This window comes from Symsagittifera roscoffensis, chromosome 10 (assembly GCF_963678635.1).
Source record: "Symsagittifera roscoffensis chromosome 10, txSymRosc1.1, whole genome shotgun sequence".
Classification (NCBI taxonomy): domain Eukaryota; kingdom Metazoa; phylum Xenacoelomorpha; order Acoela; family Convolutidae; genus Symsagittifera; species Symsagittifera roscoffensis.
In genome coordinates this window covers 43,606,188-43,620,748 of record NC_087071.1, presented here as the reverse complement: position 1 = coordinate 43,620,748, position 14,561 = coordinate 43,606,188, and the positions used below count along the sequence as shown (strand labels likewise).

Sequence of the window (14,561 nt, the reverse complement as noted above, 5' to 3'; positions counted from 1 at the left end):
ATTGATTGCACTCCTGTCGAGTTTTCAATTTGATTAGTGGTTGTGCTAAACGGAATCTCAAACCAACTAATAGAATCACACGAGAAACAAATAAGTAGGACAGTAAAATACGTGGCAACCGCCTTAAATTCAATACGAGAGGAAAGGAGAACACCCAAACCATCAGCTGAAGAAACATCGTTCAGAAATCGCATCTTCACGCTTCGGAATAAAATTACAATTATAGAAAAATTTTTTGTTTCTTGGGATCGTTTCCTATATGGAACGTTATACAATATTATATTGTAATGAAATACGCTTTAACATACAATACGATGATGTTGAATTTTATTTTTTTAAAAGTTTTACCAACAAGTTTAATTTGTGGCAGTATATTGAAGAATAACTTGGGTTAAAATTAATTTTATTTGGCCAATTTCATTTTTATATTACATTGTATGACCAATAACTTTGCTTTTTAAATTTTCAAATTTTAATTTTAATTTCAAATACTTGATTTTCAACAAACGAATTGTTTTTTTTCTTTTTTGAAGAGGTGTATAATCCGTGCTTCGAGTCGTCAGACTGAGATTTGTTAAATCCATTGTCATTTTTTGCTTTGCTCATTTGATTTATGTATTATTCCGTCAATAATTTTTGATCATGTAGTAATAGAAAATTCGCATGCTATACAAAAACTTAATTGCATATTCACAATCAGCAAGTAAAATAGTAAAAATAAATCTATCAGCAATGTTTAATAGCACGTCGAATTCACAACAGTATCGAAGCAGCCTTTGAAAAGTGAAGATTTTTTTTGCCAAACCTTTAACGTAACAGAAGAGCGTGTTTCTTTTCTTTTTGTGACGTTATAAAATCTTTTTCTAAAATTACTCTGCGTCAAAATTCGTTGGCCAGAAAATTTTACCAACAAAGAGTAACACATAAGCTTTCATTGCTGTTTTCCATCCAAATACGCTTCAGATAATAAAATCGGCATTTTTACCATCTCCAATTCATCATATGGTGTAAAAACAGAATTAGAACAAATATCTGTCAGCCAGAGAAATTTAAATGATACCTAAGACTTAGATAGAATTGTCATGAAATAAAAACTTATATGGTCAATTTTTTGTATTTACTTCCGAGACAATCCAGTGCTAGTTGCGAAAACCCCGACCTTCTTTGATCTGGTTGATACCAAACCGATACTATAAAAAACAAATATTCATCAGTGTGATTATATCCAAAAAGATACAAATGCGTTTATACAAAAAATAATAGTTTGGAAAAAACAGCATTGACCTTTTCACATTTTATACAGCTTTGATAAGATATAAACTGACAAATTCCAACTTTACTCAAAAAAGTGATGTCGAGTTATCCTACTAAAGAAAAGGCTCCGCCTGGAAGCTACAATTTAGGCTATAGTCAGCCAAATCCACCTTACGGGCAGCCTCCGCATCAACAGCCCGCAACATTCCAGAACACTGGAAACTTTCTGTAAGTTCCAAAAAAAACATTAAATGTATGTCTTTATTTCGGTTTTGTAATGTGTGTCTTAATTTCATGTGTTTACACCAAAACCCTAAATTTTTCAAATAAAGATCAAAACCATCAAGGTGATCCAAACAAAAATACGGTGGTCACGGTGAAACTAACAATTTCAAAACGGAAACCCTGTTTGAACCTCCCGTAACGCCCAATACGTATCTCCTGACTACCGCTCAAACTTTCAAGCAGGCTTTTATAATAACTTTGATCGACTTGTTTGCCAGCGTTGTTTTTAAATTAAAAATAATTTTAAAAAGATTTGGGTCTCTGTTGCAGGAATACGAATGTGAATGTGTTGGTGTATGGGGTTGTTCCGAGTCGGGACAGTAACACGGCAACAATCCAGTGTCCCAACTGCAGAACCACAATCCCTATAAGCGTCAACAAGGAGAAAGGTAAAGTAAAGGGGTGAATTCTCAGTTTTTCACTTGTGGTCTAGTTTGTATAACCAATCTAGTTTAATATTATCGTTGTACCAACAAAAAATGTCATACTCAGGCACATAAGACATTATTATTTTTAAAAAAAATTGTAGAGAAAAAAAGCTTTTTCAATTTAAAAAATCTAAATGACCTACTGAATCATCTGCAAATGGTAAAATTGATATTTATCGATTCGAATTAAAATGATCTTGTAAAAGTTGTTAGTTTTAACGATGCTGCGTGCAAAAAAACCTAGAAGTCACCTCTTTTATAAAGAGCGTCCATAGACAAAATGCGTAACATACAGTTTTCATACAAAATTCAAAAAAATTTTATTACAAATTTTTTATAGTTGGCTCACTTAAAACTTTCTGGTCGTGTGAAAATCATAAAAGTTTTCGGATAAAAAATGCTTAATCATACAATTTCATGGATGAAAAACGTATGATAAGCTTTTTTGTAGATTTTTTTTCTCAAAAATCTCTCTACAAACATGTTTTGTTTATTACAATTGAAGTTGATGAAGGCTTTCAATGACAAAGAGCAACTCAAGTATCAAAAACATGATTTACTTTTGTTCCAAAATCATATAACTTTCAAATAACTTTCAGAGAAAAAATAGAAAATTCAAAAATCATTCGAAACTTTGTTTGGCCAATTTTAAAGGAGTTCAATAGTGGTTTTCAGTATTGAGATTAATTTACTGCCAAAAAGATAATTTCAGTTTCGGTACGAAAAAATGCTTATCCTTTAGTTTACATATATGAAATTTGTATGATATATTTTTCATTAAAAAATAAATTTGAGGCTAACAATTTTTAATCATTGTTGGGTTGCAAATTTGCTTTTATGCTGAGCTATATATGTTACAAAAAAATTTGTGCACTTTTTGTGTTTATAACGTAGCCCATGATACCAAAAAAGTACCAAAAATCAAAAAAGTGTTTTCTTTTAAAACACGATTATGATTTTTTGTTTTCTTATGATAAGATCGATACAAATTTATAAAATGCAGGCTTTTCTTTCAATCACAACAACTTTCAAACTAAAAATTATCTAACCACATACAAGAAAGTACAATTTAGGTACATAATTCCATGTGAGAATGTAAAACTTAACTTACATGACTAAAAGCACCAAATCAATTTATCTGCGTGGTAACTGCCAGTCACGCTCTGAGTTTCCTTACAACAAAATCATTGGTTATTAGTTCGGATGAAACACAAAAATCCAATTAGTTTTTTTTTTACTTTTTCATTTATGGAAAGTATGTATATCACACAGTTTTATGGTATGGAAAATGTTTGTCCTACATTTTTTTACAATAAAAAACTTATTTTGCTATTTTGATAAAATCTTTGTGGGAAAAGTTTGGCAAAACGCGTGTTATTAAGTTCCAGAATGTGCAAATATATGCTGTTTTTTTCATTATATAGTATGGAAACATGACTTTTCTTGCTATTTCATTATTAATTTTTTTTTGATATTGAAAATAGTATGATGATACTATATATATTTTTTCATAATTCAAAGTAGTATGATAAGCATTTTTGGTCAAACCGGGTTATTCTAATATCTTCACTGAGTTAGGAATCAATTTCTACAAAAGTTTCTCGAAAAGATTGTGAATCTCATTTTTGAACAAGTCATTTGGCTTATATCTCTACCTATATATTGCCAAACGATTCGTTCAAAAAACTCAATTAACGTGATTGATATTAATTTCACACAGGCGTGTTTCCGTAATTGTCGAGAAAAAAGTATTCTTATTTACCATTTTTATGTAAAAATTTACCTTGACTCAAAAACACCAAAAAACATCCGAATCACATTACGAGGCCAAACTGTGCACTAGATAGACGCACAATTTTGTGTCTGTATGTTCCTGGATTCCAGAGACTAATTTTTAAACATGTTCCCAAACGTAAGTGGATTCCACCTACAACATTTAAGATACATATACCTGTAACGTAAATTTTGTCGGCATATTTGTTTTGTCGCTGATTCCGCAACAGAAGAATATAGCTAGTAGTTCTGGATTCCGCAACTGTATGCAAGTTCCGCAAAAGTAAGTGGATTCCCGTAAGATTCCTTTACAGTTTGCGGTTTCCGCTAACAATTTGCGGATTCCAACAACAGTTGCGGATTCCATGACAGTTTAAACTTACTAATTACATATATTATGATTTGTTTGTGGATTCCACAAACTTTTCCAAAACAGCAAAAAAAAATCAAAGAAAAGTAACAATGTTGTGGATTCCGCAACATATCTGATTTTAGCTTTTTCCGGAATTCGTTTACAATGCACAAAATGCACAGTTTGGCCTCATAATGCAATTACATTTTACGCTATTAAACATTATAATATTTTTCAAGGCTATTTTTTTGAACTCGGAGTTTTATAAAAAATTGTCTGTGAAACACAAAACAACTGCGGATTGGAAGGCAGATTTTTAATAGCCTTGTGTGATGATTCGACAAATGGTTTTTTGATTCAAGCGTTGAGCTAAGATAATTATTACTGAATTTGTCATCTTGCCTTATCAAACAAATTTATCAAACTTCTTCTGATAATCTGAAAATATGCACTACCGCTGCTTTCAATTTTCTCATGGGAACATTTTTCGCGTTTTTTTTAGGTCGGCAAAATAAATTCAAAGGACACCCGAAACGCTTGGAGAAGACTTTTTGTCAAAAATAGATTGAAAAATGAAATTCATTCTTAGAATTAAAAACAATGTTTATTTTTCAGGTATGGGTACCAGGTTGATTGCGGGAGTTTTGCTTCTCGTGTTCTGCTGCGGCGGATATCGTCTCCTTACCCTCTGCATTGATCTGTGGAAAGACGCCGTATATTCTCGTCTTCCGAATTGGAGGTACGTCGTGGGTTAGGGATGGGGGTACGTTGTGGGTTGGGGGAGGGGGGTACATAGGGGCGGGGCGGGGGAGGGGTGTTGAAGCGAGGAGCTGGTCAAAAAAGCTGTTTTTGGGCACTTTTCAGAAAATTACTACATATTGGCCGCCCCTGGATGAACGTGTTCGTTCGGGTTTTGCAGAAAGTTGCAAAATAAGAGTAATTATTTACAAAACTTTATCAATTTTCATGGATTTTATGTAAAACAACATTCCATTATAATGAAAAAAAAAATGGATTATAATCGATTATAATGGATTATAATGGACTTAAATTTTTCCAAAATAGTCGACTAAAATCGGTTTAAAATCGATTACGTGGTCCAAGTTTCACATGATAAACGATTATATAGACAACATTTTAGTTTAAAAAAATCCATTATAATCGATTATTACCCATGAAACTTCGGTTCGGGTTTTTTTTAAAATAGAGTTCGTTTTTTGACGGGTTATGACGACAAACGAGTTATATGTCGAACTAAAAAAATTTTAATGTAAAAAACTCGATCAAACATTTTGGTATACTAGCATGAATATTGTTGAGTAGTATTTTTCATGGATCTAGTTTATGGAGTTGTAAGATTAGCATTTCCGTATGGAGGTAAACCCGAGTGATATTAGAAGTTTTGTATGTTTCGACGGTTAGATCGTATTTATTTTGCGGCAAGGATTGATCAAACCAGTGATCAAAAATTAGGTGATAGCAAAATTTCTGGCAGACGAAATATTATTTGGTTGATAGTATTCATCATACATCGGCAAATTTCTTTAGAAATGTCAATTCACAAATGGAGTTGAAACCAGATCTTGTTAATAAATCTACAACCTCCCCCCCCGCACCCTCCACAAATGTAGTTTTATTTTTCTGTTCACAGGTATAAGGATGTTCTGTCTGATCTGGTTGTAAGGGTTTGGGGCTATGTTAAGTCTCTGTCTGATTTCATTCCTCGAGGACTCATGTCAAGATTCCTGTCTGATCCCAGTCCTCGAGGACTCATGCCAAGATTCCCGTGACACACGGGTCCAAAATAACACACACATTGGAACCAAATCCATGTGCTAAGCTAGTGTGAACAAAAATGTGTGAACAACGAAGAGAAGAGAAAAGCTGTTTCAAAACTAAATTACCTTTAAATATTACTAACATTAACAGTCCACAATTACATTTGAAAATTTACACTGCATTTCATTTGACCTAAGCCGATGAGTTAATTGAGTGGAGAAAACTGTGAACAACATAGAAAAAAACTGAACGCCAAAATTATCTTGATATTCTATCTTAATTTTATTAAAAAACAAAATTGAACTTTATTTTTCTCATATTTTGGCATTAACACATAGAAATCGGAGGTATTTTCCTTGTTGAGCCAATGATGATTATGAGGGTTCTTTTCACTAATTCAGTCATCAAATTACATGTCAAATTAAGACACAAAGAAAAAAGGATAGCCTGTCATTATCCAAGAAGCACAGTATGTTGCTATCGTAGAATTAAAAATTACAAAAAGTTTTACAATGTTTTTTTCTCCAAACTAGTGTCGTTTTTTTTTCTGCAGGATGTGATAAAAGGATCTAAAAAAAATTTGAACTTGGGAATTTTCGACAGTCATAGTAAAATTAGCAAAAATTGTAGAAAAATGACTAGGAAAACAAAAGAAACGTCAAAAACTGAATTCAAAAAACTTTCATATTTTTTTGAATTTTAGAAGTTTTTAATATCCAAATGGCGCTAATAACAGCAAACTGCAAAAACTAATTTTTTTTCTAGTACAATTGAGCTTTCACGCTTTAAAGTAAGCTAATGTAAGCCTACACGCTCTCACCAAATTTGTTGGAAATTAGACCAAAGTCAAAAAACTCAAACCGGTTTTCATAGACAAGGTGGAAAACTTTTTGAAAGATTTTGATGTCGTTCGAATCACGACTGAAAGGGCTATCAAATGTTAGATCACTCGAAATATTCAGCATCATTTGTTGTACCTGAAAACAAACAAAAAAAACAAAACAAAAAGGAATCGGAAAACTTGGATAGCCGGTTACTGTGCAAGTAGCACAGAATGTTCCGACCGTAGTTTTAAAAAAATCGTGTCGTTTTTTCTGCAGGTTGCGATAAAAACTTAAAGAGAAAACAGAGATTAGTCAAATTCCACGGTCATAGAAAATCTGCAAATTGAAAACACAAATAAAATCGAACTTTTTTAAGTTTCTTAAAAAAAACGTTTGAATTTTGAAGTTTTTGATTCCAAAGAAAGGCAAAATTACTCAACGAAAGCAACGTTAGTCTAATAAAATTAAGTTTTTACGTTTAAATTAGGCTATTACATGAACTACAAGACTTAGGTATCGTAAGCCTGTTCACTCGCTTTATTTGATCGAATCAAGGCGAAAAACTAAAGATCTCCAACCTGTTTTTCTCGACCCTGGGAATATGTTAAAATTGTTGTTTGAAATAGAACTCTAAGGGTTTTAACATGGTATATGATTCAAAATTCTCCGATGATTGTTTGTGGTAGCTGATTTTGCGTGAAAATAAATTTAAAAAATGAAAAATAAAATAACACACATCCGAAAACAAAATTCGGCCTCATTTTTCAAAAGGTCGAAGCAACAAAAACTGCCTAAGCCTGATGCTTGAATTTGAATTACTGCAAAAATTTAGTTTGAATATCACAATACAAATGATTCCTTAAAACTGAATTGAACTGAATGTGTAAAGTCCGTTAAGGGACCTCGAAACAGATCGGATTTAAAATGAAGCTGACGCCCCACCACTCTCAGACATTCAATCCCCTTAACAGCCGACCCTCCCCAAAAATTTCGAAAGATGCCCTCGGCGCCTAATAATATCAATAATCAAAAGAAAGCCTGTGCAAATTAAACCCCAATTTTTTGAAAAAAAATTTTTAAAATCTGCCCGTGTCACAGTAATTTTTCTAGAAATAGGATTGTACTGGGAAAATCAAATTGACAGTCATAGAAACCAGATGTCGACAAAAACTTCAATTCTTAGAAAACTTTCTTAGAAAATCTGTCTCTTCCCCTCGCGAAAATCCTAGATCCAATAGTGCCTGGAACTGAGCAGAAATTTGAAAATTCCCAAAAATCTTCAAACAAGTTTACACTAGCGCACAGTATTGTCCAAATTTTGAGTTTTTGCCCAGAAGGTTTTGAAAAAAAAACTCTTTTTTTTTAGGATTACAGGATCGGTTATTTTCTTAATCTGGAGTTTTTCTTAGTTTGTGGATGTAAAAGCAAAACAAAACGTATCTAGTTTTGGGCAAAAAGATTGACGGCTTTTTTGACAGCCGATTCGTTTTCAGCAGCCTACAGCCTATTCAATTTAATACAGAATTTTCGTTTTTTGGTAGATACGGGTTCGAAAATGTGAGTTTTACCTTGTTCCACTAAGCTTCAGATCAATTAATAGATCTTCATGCATTCAATTGATAAAAAAAACTTGAAGTTCCACGAAATATAATCGAATATAATGCATTTTTATAATTGGTCTCTCTGAAGTTTGAAAATAGGCAAGTCTACTCGATTTCATTAGATTATAATCAACTTTTTAAATTTTTCGTGTGCAATTTTAATTGTTAACATTAAAGTTAAAATCAAGTTGATTAATTTGTGAGCTCGCTAAATTTGCATTTGCGTTTTTTATCTTAATTTCATTTGTGTTTGATGACAAATTACGTACGTGTTTTTGTTATTCTTTTATTCAGTGTTTTAAGCAAACCCCACATTTTACTCTACCCCACCCCTCCCACAAGTTTAAACATCAAGTCAGAGACTGTCCTTAGTAGGTCAGAACCCGTCCTAGAAACCATCTTGTAGGTGATCATATAAAGATAACCAACTGTAGAAAAACTGTAGAAAAATCTCAAAATTACCTATTCTGGTGGCAGCAGGGTTGTTGTTGGTTTTGGGGCTGGGAGAGTTTAATGAAGGAGTTTGACGAGCAGGAGACACGGGTAGTGAACAGTGATTATGGGGATGAACGTGTTCATTCGCGCTCGAGTTAGCAAAAAGCTGCCAAAAATTAAAAAAATCGGTTAAATTGAATACAAATGAAAACAAAAATGGACTATAATGAATTATACTAGAAGTTTTTTAGATAATCAACTAAAATGGATTTAAAATCCATTAATTTGTCTAAGTTTGCCATGAAGATCGATTATGTAGAAAAATTTTAAGTCAACAAAAATGTAACCGATTTCTAGCCATGAAACTTCGATGAAGGGTACTTCTTAGTTTTAGAATTCGAATAGGATCATTCTTTATGTTTCAATTTCATGTTGAATTTTGGATCCAAGAATTATTTTTCTTGTCAGAACGATTTTTGAAGGTGTTTGATTTTGATAATTCGGAACAACTTATAACGTCAAAAAAGGTCAGGCAAATACGGTCAGGCTAAGAGGCTCAAACAAAGGCAAATGTATAGGCCCTTAATTTGGTGTGTGTACGTATCTGGATTTCAGAAAAAGATTTTTTAAACTTGTTCAATTTTTGTCGGAACGATCCAAGAAAAGGAAATATCAAAAGCAGAACAAAGAGAAAGCCCTCGTTGCGGAACCCGCTTACAATTCACAAAATAAATAGTTTGTCCTCGTAATGGAGCTCCATTTAATTTAGATATCACTGTGCGAAACATAAATTAAAGGCTTTAGTAATTATGAAGCAAGATCAAGTCAGAGACTGTCCTTAGTAGGTCAGAACCCGTCCTAGAAACCATCTTGTAGGTGATCATATAAAGATAACCAACTATATCAAAGCGAACATAGGCTGTCCCAAGTGCGTAAGACTATTCGTACGGCCAGCAAAAACCTCAAAACTAATTAGATTTGTATATATAAGTAATCTAGTCACTAATTTTTTGTCGCATTTTTTCCTGAATTGTCTCATTTCTTAACTAACAAAGTTACAGAGACTTGTTTTCGATTTTTTTTTTTCAGAAATTTGCTGCCGGTTTCTCTTTGACATTTAAAGTTTTATGTTTATGGACTGAGAAAAAGAAAATTTCGATTGTTTCAATTCGAATGATTTCGGATTACAGTAGTTTTTGGCCTGAAAATAAAATTTTTTTTTCTTCCGTTCAACTCATGTGTTTATTTAATGAATGTGAGTTTCGGTTCTAATGATTTCGGTTTAATTTGATTGTCTTTTTGTATTTTTAATAGCGGCGACGACAATTTTTCTTTTGCTCAAAAAATGCCTATATTTCATGGACATTACAGTGCAGGCCTTCCCGGTGGTAAGGTTGAGGTCGGTTAAGGTATTAGTTGAGATGGATTGCAGTCAGGTTAAGACGAGCCTTTTTTGCCTTAACTGTTAAAGTAACTTGAAGCAATTTCTAAGATAAATTTACTTCAACTTTCTTATGTCGTTAATTTTCATAAAAAGAACAATAGTGGCCAAAATCAGGTAAAAATAACCAAAAAAAAACAAGTTAGCTATGGCCGGGCCTGCAAGACTTATGTTAGGAGCAAAATAATTTCCAGTATCAAATGAAAAACCTATAAATCAACCATACTAAGAATGAACCCGTTCCAAAACTTTCAGTAACACAGACCCAAAATAACTCAAACTCAAAATAAGTAAATTCTTTTGAAAATTATTGATACATAAATGTATTGATTTTAGTAGGGTGTTGACTATATATAATAAACTGAAAAAAATATGAAATTTTTGAATTTTGAACTCTTGTTTAAAAATGAACGTAGTCGGAACTATATGTGCTTCTGATTCTTAAAAAATTTGCTCAGTGAAGAACTGCTGACAACATTTTTTTAGAACCCGAAGATCCGCTGCTGACAAAAGCTTTAAAAAACCAAAAACCGACAATAACGATTTTTAGTGGATCTGTTTTTTTAACATTATGAGAAACAAATTGTTTAAAATTTCTGAAGATAAATTTTGTTATAAATTGAGTTTAATGTTGCCTAGAATTAAAAAAAAATCGAATACACTTCAAAATAGGTATTAAAAACTTTAATGGACTCTTCAGAAGTGAAGAGTTTGATGACAGAATAATAATATATATAGTTTTTTGTTCATAAAAAACAAAGGGATTGATCGAGCAACCTCTCCTCTCCCTCGTATTGACCAATTCAGCTATCTTCTCCCAAGCAAAAACTAAGTCGCTACAAAAACACGTCAACAATTGCAATTACATGGTTGATGAGTTTATGGTACACAATCAATTAACCGACTCCAGTTCATTTTCTATGAATATCGAGACAAATTTTGAAATGGAAAAAATTGAAAAATTAGAAAAAAAAACTTGCAAATTTTTATTGGGCGACTATTGCATCTCATTGAGGAAAACGTGTTTCCAGAGTTGGTGCTCTGACCTTGTATTTGAATACAAAAAAATTCTCCTCAGCGCCCTACTAGTGCCTGAGTTTTATTGATTTTGTTTTCCCTCTGAATGTTACTTTTGAGCTTTGATATTGTAAAATTTGGCGTGATATCTTCGTCGGAGAATTTTATTCATGTTTTCATATCAATCAAACTAGTTTCAGAAAGTTATCAACATGTCTCAAGTACCTATTGAGCTCCCCCTCCCACATCCCCCGCACGAGAAAAATGGGGCGACTGCTCAATTGACGCAAACAGTTTTTTTTCCAGTTGTTTTCAAACATTTTATTTTGAAGTATGCATTGAGTTTTCAAGAGTCATGAGTTTTTTTTCAAGAAGTTTTTGTGAGCCAACCATCAACTTGCGCTTATGTTTTCTAATACCTGTTACGCTAAGCGCGCACTGAAAAGAAAAAAAAGAATTTCTGCTACATTACAATTATAAGTATACTTCAACAAAACTCTAATTGTGCTTCAAATATACTTAAAAAATGCAAAATAATGAAAACTAATAATGCATGAAAAATAAAATTGCAGAACCGAGTATTAGATCTGAAATAACAATGAAAATTAAGTTTTCAGATCTGGATATGTATCTGAATAAACCCTTTACGTAAAAAACTCCAGCGATTTTTTAATAATGCAGAAACCATTTCAGATCTGAAAATTAGATCTGAGAAATATTTTTTTAGGATCTGAAATAGTAAAATTACTAGTGTGAGCGCTTAACACATTAATCAAATAACGTCCAGATTTTTTTCATTGCTGAATAAACACTAAAATATTCTCCACTTCGGCAATCAGACTAGACTCATGTTTAGATTTTTCACGAGACAAAAAAAGTTATTTTCGAAAAAACCTCTGCCGCATGTGTCAAAAACAAGGCACTCCTGGCTGAGTTGCAACATGGTTTGTGAACCTATACTGTTAAAAAACTTCCACAATGAAAAACTCGGAAGACGAAAACTTAGGAAAACCCTCAGAGAAAATTTAACGACTTTAGAACTGAACTCGCAGTCAGATTTTTCAAAGAACTCGATGATAGAATTTTGAATCAATGACAGATACTCAGTTGAAAAATATGTAAATGAAAAATAGACAAAAAAACTTTTCAAAGGATTTTGTTCAAATTATCACAAACTTATTATAAACAAATCAGTCAAACACCAAATAAGCCATTTTACAGAAAACATCACAAAATTTTTTTTCGTGTGCTCAAATTTTGCCATTTTGAAAAATGATTTTAATCAACAAAGTTTTTTTAAAAAATGCTAAAAAATAAAACTCGATCATTATTGCTGTTTTTGAAAATTATAGGGCGCTGCATTAAAAACAAAAAAAATCTGAATTAATTAGAGCCTAAAACGGGCAACTTTTTAAGAAGATCAATTTTTAATAAGGGAATGTCAACAATTATAATCAAATCCTTTTTTACGGTTGTTTTTCAAACGTTTGGTCAACAGTTAATTTGGCTAAAAGGAAAATTTACTTAATGTTTCAAATGTTTTGAAAAAAGGAAAGTTTTAAATTTTTTCTTCGAACTTTTTTAAAATAATTTTTTGCTTTCGTCTCTGAAAATAATTAAACAGTTATTTTTAGTATTTTAATTGCTTATGTGATATCAATATTGAAAAATCAGATTCCATGATTCGCAATCTTGGGGAAATTTTTGATTTAAAAAAAAACATATGGCCCCAAAGTTTTCCCCTTTTTATTTAGCGGTAAGAATTAAAGCTACAATTTTTTTAGAAAATACTAATTGTTTTTGCTTCAAAAGCTGAAAGCACAAAGTTGCAAGAATTTTTCAGAACAAATTACATATGAAAAAATCTTTCCGAAAAAAATTTAATGCTAAATAAATATTCAAATATTCAATTAGGAATCTCATAGAAAGGAGAAATTATTTTGCTTTTGCAGCTGCAACTTTTCAAGTACTTGCTTTCAAATTTGCATGCTTCATACGCTTAGTATATCAGATTTTGGCCGAAAAGTGCACGCTAATCGTATTTTATAAGTCGAACAGATTTTTTTTCTGTATTCAAATAGCTTCAACAACCTTTAAATAGCTTTAATGTATAATTGAATATTTTGATTTGAGTCTCTAGATATCATTACGAGGACAAACTGTGAACTGGATTCCAGAGACAAGTGTATATATATGTTCCAAAATGTAAGTGGATTCCACAAACAAAATTTCAGTGGATTCCGCATACATATACCTGTAACGTAAATTTTGTCGGCACATTTGTATGGTTGCGGGTTCCGCAACAAGCAAATAAAGCTAGTTGTTCTGGATTCCGCAACTGTAAGTGGATTCCGCAAAAAGTGAGTGAAATCCGCAAATATAAGTGGAATCCGCAAAATTTGTATGCGTTTTTGAAATGTAATTGGATTCCGCATTTTAGTTTATTACTGAACTTGCATATGAACAATTAAAAGCTAGAGGTGGAATTTTTGATTTATTTTCTATAGGAAAGCGCAATTTGGACGCAAAAGGACTTATCCATTTGTCAGCGGAATCCACAAACCAATCTTAAAACATTGGTCAACTATGCGGATGTCAAATCCTTCAGTTCAGGTTTTGAAATGACAATTCTTTTTTGAAATGAGGGCAGTTAAGTCACTCGTCAGTATTTGAGATGAGATGGTTCAGTTATGCATGAGAAATCATCATCAGTATTTGAGATGTGATGATTCAGTTTAGAATGGCAGCTAAGTCACTCATCAGTATTTGAGATGGGATGGTTCAGTTGGTTCAGAGATTATCATCGCACTCATCAGCACTTGAGACGAGATACAGGACGGTCGATTGTGTTTTTTGAAAACTGAACTGAAATGTCCTCTGAAAACTGGAATAAAAACCCTCGTTCAATTAAAACTGAAAACAAAAACTTTTACAAGCGGTAACTAAAAAATACAAAACGAAAAGTAAAATATTGTTTTTAAATTTTGTTGAGCATTTGGATCAATTTTTCAGTTTTTTCTGAATCCTTTTCCTCGAAATCTCTTGTTTCGACAAAGCGTCTGTGTTGTCTTAATGGGTCACTATGGTATTCCTAGTCTGGTGTGTTTGTTGAAGTACTTGTCTTCCCGGTTGTTTTGGCTGTTTCTGAATCGTTTCCCTCGAAAAATCCTCCTTCAACAAAGCGTCTTTGTTGTCTTAATGGCTCATTATGGTATTCGTAGTCTGGTGTGTTTGTTGAATTTTCCTCCAGATCAAGTTTGCGTTTAACTCTCTTTTTCAGTTTTTTCTGAATCCTTTTCCTCGAAATCTCTTGTTTCGACAAAGCGTCTGTGTTGTCTTAATGGGTCACTATGTTATTCGTAGTCTGGTGTG

At 32.3% G+C, this 14,561-nt stretch overlaps 1 protein-coding gene across 1 annotated transcript; it reads left to right on the top strand.

Annotated features, from left to right (window-relative positions):
• The first annotated feature begins 806 nt into the window (after positions 1-806).
• Positions 807-5,932, top strand: LOC134855628 (uncharacterized). The gene is made up of 5 exons (XM_063872177.1): positions 807-916; positions 1,304-1,482; positions 1,810-1,928; positions 4,708-4,831; positions 5,744-5,932. The coding sequence occupies exons 2-5, from the start codon at positions 1,352-1,354 to the stop codon at positions 5,880-5,882; spliced, it is 513 nt and encodes a 170-aa protein (XP_063728247.1). The 5' UTR covers positions 807-916; positions 1,304-1,351; the 3' UTR covers positions 5,883-5,932.
• The last annotated feature ends 8,629 nt before the right edge of the window (positions 5,933-14,561 follow it).

Bases quoted from the DNA above. Each gene is read 5' to 3' on its own strand.
- LOC134855628 (XM_063872177.1), top strand. From the start codon at position 1,352: ATGTCGAGTTATCCTACTAAAGAAAAGGCTCCGCCTGGAAGCTACAAT. The intron at 1,483-1,809 runs GTAAGTTCCAAA...TCTCTGTTGCAG, and splicing joins CAGAACACTGGAAACTTTCT to GAATACGAATGTGAATGTGT. The intron at 4,832-5,743 runs GTACGTCGTGGG...TTCTGTTCACAG, and splicing joins TCTCGTCTTCCGAATTGGAG to GTATAAGGATGTTCTGTCTG.